The sequence below is a fragment of the Cavia porcellus genome, unplaced genomic scaffold (genome assembly GCF_034190915.1).
Source record: "Cavia porcellus strain 051 isolate PalLab524CR breed Dunkin Hartley unplaced genomic scaffold, mCavPor4.1 scaffold_23, whole genome shotgun sequence".
Classification (NCBI taxonomy): domain Eukaryota; kingdom Metazoa; phylum Chordata; class Mammalia; order Rodentia; family Caviidae; genus Cavia; species Cavia porcellus.
The window spans coordinates 51564247-51575010 of record NW_026947506.1 but is presented as its reverse complement, the minus strand read 5'-3'; the positions used below and the strand labels follow the sequence as shown (position 1 = coordinate 51575010).

Here is a 10764-nt window from a genome sequence, read left to right as displayed (position 1 = left end):
ATAAAAGTAGATAGCCAATAGCAGATGATTTTTCTTTATGACCACAGACACGGCATGTCATGAGGCTGCTAAATAGTGCTTGTAATGAACCTGAGTGGCAAGTGCTATCCAGCTGATTTTTTGTGTAAAATTGCTGACATGACTGCCTAGGAACTCAGTGATACCACAGGAAGGAAGAACCTTCAATACTGATGATGTGGCAGTGTAGTCCTAAATGATTTCATGAGTGTGAATACTCCCATTTTGGGACTGGGTGAATGGCTCAGTAATAGACATACTGCATGAGACATGGGTAGGAATGTGGATTTTTCTCTCAGCACCATGTAATACAAAAGATTCCCCATTTTTTAACAGTAATACTACGATAATCCTAAAAGTCTACAAAGCTATATAGTGGCAGGGGACATGAAAACTATACAAATAGTATTTAAAAAATCTACCTTAAACATTTATTAAAGTTTTAAACTAGCTTAAATGTATACTCTTAATCCTAAAACCTTGCACAGTTCACAGGCATTGGCCTGTGAAGTAAGCGAATGGTTGTGTCAGCCAGGAGCTTCTGCTTTGTACTACTAGTAACTCTGCTCACATCAGTGAAGAAAGGAAGTGTGTTGCTGCTTTCACAAGGTCTCTTCCCATGCAATACAACTGTCGCTGTCCAAAAGTTTCTGAAATTCAAGGTCTTTCCTTTTGGCAAAAATGTTCTCTTTGGATTTTTTTTTTTTTTTTTTGCAAGACAGGTGGTCCATCTTGTGTAAGCGAGGGTCTAAGATGTCATAGCCCCCATCTATCTCTTTTAAGACAGGATGGCTTTAGACTGTCGAATTCCAGTGAAGCTGTCATCACTGGAAGATTTTCCAATTTCACCTCTGTGCAAGCCTCCATCCTCACAGTATCTTGACATCGCCTAGGAAAGTTCATCAAAAGGAACACAGGTAAAAATTTTTAAAAGACAGAAACCTTAAAGAAACAATAATCTAATCACAGAAGTTTAGTCATACAAACTTACTTTAGCTACTTCATGGCCACTGATGCTTTGGGTGTTTGAGACCTGCCCTGCCAGGTTAGGAGGCTGCTACAACCTGCCAATTCGCTAAAATTCTTTAATGATGATTCAATTACCAAGTAAGGGGACGTTTGTTCAGTTACAGTCTTTACAAATGGAGTTTCCAAAGGCGACAAAATTTGGTGATAGAATAAGCTACGAACAGCATTTTTTTATCATGTAACTATATTAAAAATGATAAAGCTACATATGTGCAAAAGCAATGAGTAAATTCTGACCCAGCTATTCCAATGCTATCTGACCATTATTAGTCTCCAAACTCTAAGGTATTTCCTTGGAAGTTGTTATGAATTTAATGTAGAGCAGGAGAGTTCTGTAGCACCAAAGGATGCTTCTTCAAATTCACATGTGTTGTAGGAGCAAAATACATATTCCAAAATGGATAAGTCCTCAGTTTAAGAATGAGTTCTGTTCTGGGAGAATATTTCTGAGTCAGAATTATTTGTGAGTCCAACAAAATGAATCTTATAGTCATTGGACACAAATATACAATGTAAAGCACTGAAAAGGCAATCACCAGTGAAATAATCTTCATAATCTGCAAAAACCTGCAACTTAAATATTTGTAAGTTGGGGACTTACTGTGCCACCAACGCACTACAGAAAGTACCATTTGAATGTATGCATCCTTTTCAGGTATCAGTTGTTTTGGTGGAGGATCACCAAAAGTCACAAACCATGTGCATTATTTTGCCTATGTAAACTGCCACTTCCCTTTAAAACTCATGTACTTCCAATTTCCACATGCACATCACATATCTTACATGTAGGCCTCTCATGTTAGCCACTAAGAATCTGTCTACTGAATACTTGGTCTTGAAGTAGGACAGCTGAATTCTGATATGAATTTTAAAATTGAGTAAAAAATAAGCACAAGTAATTAAGTGAACGGTATTTGTATACATCATAAAGAAAACAAGGCCAGGTAGTTTATCATGTGTGGCTATGGAGAAAGGTAGTGGTTCAAAAGGAAAAGCATTTTGATCAGAATAATGCTGATTAAAACTTTCTGAATTATGATCAAAGAAAATAGAACAGCTTTTAAATAATAATGTGGATCTCTATCTGAACCATTAAGAACTAAAATATACGACACACACTAAAGGTTTAGTAAACTCTTGAAAGTGTTAATTTCAAAACTTGCCATTTTCCTTAACTACTTTTTATGATATAGCCACAGATGCTGGTATTAGTGGCTCACAGAACACCCTATTTAGTGAAGGCACAGCCTTACTTCTATTTTCCGTGCTCTTTCTTTGGTGAGAGGTGCAGACACAAAATACATGTTGCTGTGATCTGCTAAAGAGCGAAGATCAAAGTAGTATTTGGCATAAGTGCTGGCAGACACATTAACATTAAACTCAAGCAGACACAAGTAATGCCTTTCCAGTTGATTTCTGTGGAGGAAGAACACAGAAAAATGAACATCAGACAATTTTGATCAAGTAGACTATCTTCGAAAATGTCATTTTGAGCTTCTAAGGACTGCTGTAAATTCTCTTTAAAATTTTTATTTAAAGAAAAACAAAACAGTAAAAGGGTACAAGTAATACAGAATTTCAAAAAAACAAACAGTAAGAAATCACTAGTTAATAGATTACATAATGTCATATTAGAAATAGTTGTTCAAGTTTCAAAATTAAAGCATACAAAGTGGACATTCAAACAGTGAGACTGCAAACAGTTGTGTTCAGTGATCCAACAAAAACTTTATCTTACACACGTAAACACACTTTCACTTGTATCCTTTAGAGCCCTTTCTACCCCTCAGTTTTTTACAATTACAATTACACATTCTGGGTTTTATTACTCTCACAGTTCTTAATAATGACTGCTGTAAATTCTGAGATATATGGAGGCTGCTTAACTGGGAAGAAAAACTACTCATGTGCCAACAGGCTGTTTTGAGTTGTTTCTGTATCCCAGCACTTTTGCATTTGGGTGGACAAGAATAGTTATAGATTATTCATTACTGCCTATTGCTGGCTCATGATTCTTTCTTCAAAGTCCAGCAGTGCATCGGTGTGACTCACGCTTCACACACATTCATCACTACAGTGAGCAGAGAAAAAAATAAATGTATGCTAATGTTAGCTCTCAAAAGCTTGCAGACATATTGAGGGGGAAGTAGAGGGGCACCAGGGAAAGATGCACCATTCTGCTCTCTGAGGGGGCAAACTCTTCAAGCAAGCGTTCATCCTAAATTTGCAAGGAAGGGAAAAAAATTACACTATATGAGAAAGGCAATCCTTTTCCCTCTCTCAGCATATGAGACTATGATGAAAGGCTTCTTATTACTGGGGTAACAAATTGTGACCATGACAAGATACCCATTTTAAACTTTAGAGGATGGAAATATCAAAGACAGTAGTCTTAGGTGCACTAAATCCCTTTTAGGACCAGAACTTTGTCAGAGCCCTCACACCCATGTTTCTGTGCTGGGGAAATCGAAGTTGATCAGTATCTGCTGCCCTTCACCAGAAGAGAATGTACATGTGTGGGCATACACACATATGCACAAGCACATGCACATGCACGTGCACACACACGGGTGAGTTTAGTGCAGTGGAAAGAGAAATGACTGGGAAAAGCCCTGTGCTATGTGTCTATGCAGCTGCCTTTGCGCCTTCTATACACATAAAATCAGACCCCACCAGACTGATTTCTACCCACATACAACACTCCTAATAAGGGGTAGGCAGGCACAGGAGTCTGGAATAAATTCTGTTGTAAAGACCAGCTAAAGCAAAGGTACAACTTGTGACTTAGACTAAACCTATAGCCCCAAGTATATAACAGTGATCAAACATTTATTGCAAAAGTCAGACATGGTAGCCCTTAAAGAAGGGAATGGCGCTGAAAGCTGTTAAAAAGCCGTGAAGATAAACACAGTAATATGTTGTAATGCTGGTAAGGTTATAAAATACTTGTCTGCAACCTCCAGAAAAAATTACGACTTATGAAGCATACCATTACAATAATAATCCATTAAAACTAATTAATGATGGAAAATATGAATTTCTATACTGTAGATTGACAGGGTATAATAGTTTTAAGCTCATTTTTATTTTCTATATAATGTAACATTTAAAATAAAATATTTCTTAAAATTCATGCCTTAAGGGAACAAGTGAACTGGAACATGGATAGAAAAGTCACCAAAACCTTTTAAACTCACATGTCTTGGAGTGCAAGGTTCTGGAGGATCCGGCAGAAGAGTATGTTCCACACAGCCTTATCATGCCAAACCTTGAAGGCAAGAAGAATGGCTCCCAAGACAATCCTTTTCCAGTTGGTAGGACAGAGGTCAATCTTAGCATATGACATTAACCTTTCTAAGTAAACCTGCAAAGAGTAGAGTAGAGCACCGCTTTTTCATTTTAGCTCTGTTTAAGTGCTTTGCTAAGAACTGTTGTATATGATGTTTATTCTGTGATGAGAAAGGAAAGTGGGACTGAGAGATTGTGCTCAGCTAAAGCAAAATGTGAGGTCACAGCTGTAAATCAGACACATCTGCTGCTCATGTAAATTTCCTACCCAGTTTTGCTGATTGGAATGCCTGGACATTGCAACAAAAGTCATCCAGCAGGTAGTATTGCTATCACCTCCACATTCCTGATGGGCACAGGTGTAAGTTTGTTCAGTAAATACCAAGTGCCACCAAGATGCAATATAACATACAGGTGGTAGATACAAAATGGTTTTAGACACATTATAGTCAGCTGTGATACCTAACTCACAGTGAGCACATTTCATCTTTTCATTGTATTAAGCCTTTTGTGGCAATAACTGGTAGACAAAAGCACCTTCCCATGGCTGATGAGTAGAACAGCCTGAGAGGTGCAAGACTTACAGCTATGAAGTTTTTCTGAAATGCAGTACCTTTATAATGAAGCCACATTGTAAAACAAGATGGTCCTTCTTAGAGCCCTTTTTCATATTTCCACTATTCATGAATATCCATTTTCCTTCCTACATAATTAGCAACTTATTCAATTCTTTGGCTTTATGATGAGAAGAACAGCTGCCAGCCTGTAACCCTGGGAGCCCTAAAGTTCCAGGCAGTTCATGACCTGACCTCAGGCACTGTTTACATATATCAAACATCTGTTCTACAAAGAACGAGGTGAGCAAATTGCTGAGTAAGAATTACAGAGGAAGCTGTTTGCTGTTACTTAAATCTGATCAATTCAAAAGTTTCCTGATGCTCAAGTCTCCTAGATAAAAAGCTTAATATTTGTACATGTACCTATGCACATCCTTGTATACTTGAAATCATTTCTAGGGTATTACACTAAAAAAATTCAAGGTGAATTCCAAGTAAATGTAGCTATACTAGACATGTAAGCATTAAGGACAAGGGAAAAGAAGGCCGTAAAATTTCCCCAAATGGTGAAATTTTAGAAGCAGAGCTCATGGACTAGATATGCTATTTTAACTCTTTCTATCATGACTAAAAAGAAAAGGGCTCACTTTTAAGAGCATAGTTACAATCTGTAAGCTGTCAGGCTAGCAGTCCATATCAGGTAATATTCTTAAACCTTGACTGTATTCATTCTCCAATACCTGCGCCCTTAGCTATTCTACATATGATACTGTTCCAGGATGCAACTCTTCTGTATATAAATGATGTGTGATAATGAAACAATGCTGGTCATCCTCAACCCCTGTTCATCATTTCCATGGCTTTGTTTTGGGTTAGTATTCATTTGTACCACTTGCCTGTTATGTGAATGGACCACTGTTCTTTACTTTCAAACAAGACAAACACTTCCATCAGTATTGGTGCCCCACCCCACTTCTGCTGGACACTAATTACGTCTTTCTGAAGACTTTCTACATCAAATGTTCCCCCCGCCCCAACAGGTGGTTTACATTGCTCTCATCTCCCTTGCTGAAACACTAAGACTGCTACCTTTTACCTGGATCACTGTATTATGCCTATGCATATCCATCATTTCCCCTTCTTTCCTTTAACCATTTTTCCTGTATCACTGCACTCTTCTGGAACAGTCTTGCCAATCTGATTGTGGCATGCAAACTTACACACCAGTTATGCATTCTAACACTCCACTCTCCAACCCTTCCTAATATGTAAGCAGAACTGCTCCTTCTCTAGTACTATGAACAAAATTTATACTTTGACATATTCCACACCAATCTATGCATACTTTCTGTTATCTCTACTTCCATTGGTAACATGAAAGAAAACTTTCTGTCCTGAGCTTCCATTTGTCTGTGGTCATCTGCATCACCACGTTGCTTGCTAACCCTCCATCTCTGCCTCTAATCCAAGCCCCACCTGCAGTTTACATTCCCCAAGACCGTCTGGAAAGCCCTGACATGTAAGGAACAATTCACTGGTAGATCAAGATCTACCAAATGATACCAATCAACCTCCCATGCTTTGCAAATGATGCGTGACGCTGAGAGAGTGATCCTTACCTACAGCATGCTAGTCACCCTGCTCTTGCTTGAGCACATGTAACATGTTCCTGAACTGGGGGCCTGCATCTTACCCTCTTGAATGTAATGCATGAGCACCTTGCCTTCCCTGCTCCAGTCAGATTGTACTTCAAGTGTCACCACTCTGAAGCAAGCTCTTCCTGGTCACTCTGCCTGAAACTGAAAGCTCTGAAATCACTCTTCAGCCTCCTACAATGCTCTGTCTTCTTGACATTTACTGCAATGTGAGATATTCATATACCTGAAAAATATCCCATGACTTTTTCACTAGATCATGAGCTCATAAACAGCAAGATCTTTGCTCTATCTCTTTGTTCTTCCCCAGCTTAAGTATCAGTGAGTATCTGTGAGTGTCAGTGCAACTTCTTAGCCTCATTTATGACTCTGACCACACCATCTCTCGCCTTGATTTCTCTTTTCCCCTTTCTCCCATTGCTCTGGCTACTCCTTTGGAAACTTTTCCTTTAACTGCTAAGGACTCCTGCCCACTTTTCAATGAATTCATTCTGTATATTTGAACAGCCACCTTTCTTTACTTCTTAGTCACATTTCTGTGCCTGTACCCATACATCCAAAAGATATGAAGATATGCCCCAGTTATTTCAAGGAGCATCAAGCTTACCTTGTTTCCATGGACACTTCCACCTCCAACCCAGCTCTGCTTGCTGTGCTATCTATCTCTACAAATGGAAATGTCCCTGACGGGTTTCTGTTTCAACACAGGGCATGAGCTTCCTCTCCAAGCTCTTGACTAAATGCCATCAGAGCAACTACTGTCTTAAGTGTTTTTTGTCTTCAGGCTATGTATATGACTTTCCACTCTGCATTTGGTAGAGGAAGGACTAGAACAATCTCAAGCATTTCACCATTATTGTAGATGATAAAATCCCACCTTCCAACTTCTGTGTGGATAACACAAATATGAGGACACAGCTACAGTGTATCATGATAACAAAACTTTTTAAAGAACTACTGGCACTGTCACCCTGGGCAACTTCATGAATAGCCACAAGCTGTCAACAGGGATGTGTTGATACCCATACCCCAAAGACTAGAGAACTGAAGGCAGTGAATTGCCTGAAACACAGCCTGGGTCCTGTTTTGATCAGCCTAAAATCAGTGTCTGTGTCTCCTATGGTCCTTTTGATGCTCTCCTTCCCACCCCGCAGCATGTGTAAGTGTTCTCAGTGTCAACTGTGTGTGTACTGATGTGTGTGTGGAAAACTCTTCAGCTTCCTTTAATTGCAGTTGTTTTGTGATGAGAAAATTAAAGACACCATTTTAAATGATAATGCCTAGGGAACCCAAATACATTTACTTTCTTTTGATAGGCTTTTTTATGGTTGTGTCTAGATGTCCACCTAAAGCCATGTGCATTCAGAGGACCTTTTTAGAGAAGGGTGAATCTAGATTATGGAAGGCTGGGATTAAGGGTGTGTGTTGCTGGGTCAGATTATTGGTTGGATTGGCACTGCCCTAATTCCAGCCGACTCTATAAAATGTAAGAAACAGAAAGAAGCTTGTCTCTCCCTATTTCTCTTATTACTTTTGCTTTCTTCCACTGACATGGGCTGTTGCTCTTATGGTATGTTCCACTGAACTTTGGAGCCAGTACATTATGGACTAAATCACTACAAATTGTGAGCTAAATGAACTTTTGCCCTTTTTACTTTGGGTGGCCTTTATTTTGTCTCAGCAATGAAAGAAATGTAACAAAGGCTGGTCTTAGTAAAGTTCTCATGATTATTTAAGGAATCTAACTTGAAAAAAGTGACTTTTATGTGTAAAAGACCATTTTCTATGCATGTTTGATAAAGAAGAAACATCTTACCAAAGTCATTATTGCGCATTCAGTTGGTATGCATAGGGCATTAAAAATAATAGCAACAAATCTGTATATACATTCATGTTCAGGATCATGCTGAAAGTAGTCCTCTGGAAGCTTCTCTTCCTGAAAGGAGTAATGATGCAATGCAAGTATGAACTGAAGAAAGCTTTAAATATTCTTAAGACAGCAAAGTTCACCTTATGTTCACATGTTCCTTAAAATAATTTCCCATGGCTTGTGTGTCATTTCATCTTCTACTAGAAACACTGGGATCTTTTACTTTGCCCAGCAATGCTTTGGTCAGTGAGGATCACATATTCAGCAGCAGCCCCATAATGACCACATGGTGCACCAGAGTCATCTTTGTTGTGTAAGCACACTCTGAGGTTTGCACAAGATTGGAATGACTTATCAATACATCTCTCAAAATGTACTCCATTAGTAAGAAGAAGAGAAGTGTGCAAGGTCGGAAAAATCAGTATTTCTTTCTACTGTGATTCACAACATTCTCAGATTCATTTATAGCCTTAAAGTCTTTTAAATTGTATGTTGTATTTCTTTGTACATGGCCTGGAGTGTAAAATATACAATTGTTGTCCTGCAGCCACAACCTCTTCTGCAAGTCAGCAGCCAGATGACGGTTGAGCAGTGAAAAGTGATAATATGCCTGAGGAACTGACTTTAAAGTTTACATCATTCAAACCTAACTCTTCCTCAGAGATTTCACCTATTCAGTAATGTGTATATCAGATTCTATTGAAAATTATTATTATTATTTTATTCAAAGAGAAGACAAAACAAAACAAAGCAGTAAAGGGTACAACTAATACAGAATTTCTATACAAATATATGCAGTAAGAACTCCCTACTTAGCAGGTTACATATTTTCATCTTAGAAACAATTGTCCAAGTTACAATATTAAAGCATACAAAGTGGAAATTCATACAGTGAGACTGCAGACAGTTCTCTTCAATGGTCCAACAAAAACTCAGTAATAATATTTCCTATGCTACACACGTAAATATACATGCAGTTATATCCTGTAGATCACTTTCTTTTCTTCTCTTTTTTACAACAACAATTACACTTTTCAGTTTTATTACTCCCACAGATCTTACAACTATTTTTTGAAGCAAAAAAAAGAACAAATGTGACAAAATGAAACAGAGTTAGTTAGAACAGAATGATGGACTTAGTACGTGATGCAAAAACAGAATACCAGGTGATCAACAATGGTTACCAGTATGCCTCTTGGTATCTTATAAAGAGTTATGTATATCATCAGGTACAATAAAATTGAGCAAAACAGTACAGAACAAGACCAATAAAACCTACATTGGAGACCTTACAGGACTTCAAAAGTAGATAATAGTGAAAACATAATGGCCATCATAGTAAATCTTATTGTCTTCAAATTGGTTGCCTATATCCTCAAACTTGATACCATCAAACAAAACAGAAAGGAGTGAAATAAATCAGACCACGATAGGAGAGCAATACAGGTGCTCAAGCGAGGTTAATAGAAAAACAAAAATTTTACTATAATATATCCAACTATTTTTTAAATTGAGTTTTAAGTACCTCTTTCCTCAAAGATTTCACCTATTCATTAATGTGTATATCAGATTGTACTGAAAACTGTGTTTGAAAACCTACATTTTCTGATGTTGGAGTAGTACATTTATTCACTTTAGTTCAGTAATAGAGCTTTAAGCCACTTTTGCCCGTTTTGTAACCCTAAAGAACAGTTCTTTTCATAGAAGATGTCATACAACATGAGGTTGGAAAGCACATGATTTAAATTCAAATCGAAGTGTGTGATTTATTTCTGCACTTAATATCAAAAGAAAAAGCATCAAAGAAATGATTAGGTAAAAAATGATGGTCTTGTAATACTGACACTTACTGTGAGTGGGTGCAGTCTCTCATCAAAAATATCCAAGGATCTATTTGCATCTCTGTAAGGAAAAGTTCATCTAAGTAATTTATATCTTAGTTAAGTAACTGGTAAGGATAGGGGACCATGGAGAAAGAGGCCTAACCTTCAACATATCAAACAGCTTTACAAGTTCTTCTCCTTCATTTTGACCTTAAGACATCGCTTTGTTTAGTGCTGTGTTCAAGTACTGTGAAGTCTTTTCTAAGATAACCAGACTAAGTTGCCTATAAGTAATGACACTTCCTTACAGGCAATGCTAGTAAACCAGCACTGCTAGGTATTCAAACCTAGAAGTGTAGTAAATGTGAATGAGATTTAGATCTCCAAAGTTTTCTTTTCTTCAGTCCTCTATGTTTTCATCATGCATTTGTGTTTCTGTTGTTAAAAAATGTAGCAGCTTTTGTATAAGAGACCAGTGTTGTCATTAAAGTATTATACTATGTTCCTATAAAGCAATGGTTTGC

The 10764-nt window shown here is 37.7% G+C and overlaps 1 protein-coding gene across 1 annotated transcript in view; it reads right to left on the bottom strand.

The window, feature by feature from the left end:
• Nucleotides 1–452: 452 nt before the first annotated feature.
• LOC100733824 (cyclin-Y-like protein 1) overlaps nucleotides 453–10764 on the bottom strand; it is a 31107-nt gene continuing 20795 nt past the window's right edge. Inside the window, exons 7-11 of the mRNA XM_063233620.1 lie at nucleotides 10268–10319; nucleotides 8364–8483; nucleotides 4245–4411; nucleotides 2301–2463; nucleotides 453–907 (exon numbers count right to left, since the gene is read on the bottom strand). Of these exons, the coding sequence (XP_063089690.1) occupies nucleotides 797–907; nucleotides 2301–2463; nucleotides 4245–4411; nucleotides 8364–8483; nucleotides 10268–10319 (613 nt within the window). The 3' untranslated portion in view covers nucleotides 453–796. The remainder of the gene's footprint in view (nucleotides 908–2300; nucleotides 2464–4244; nucleotides 4412–8363; nucleotides 8484–10267; nucleotides 10320–10764) is intronic.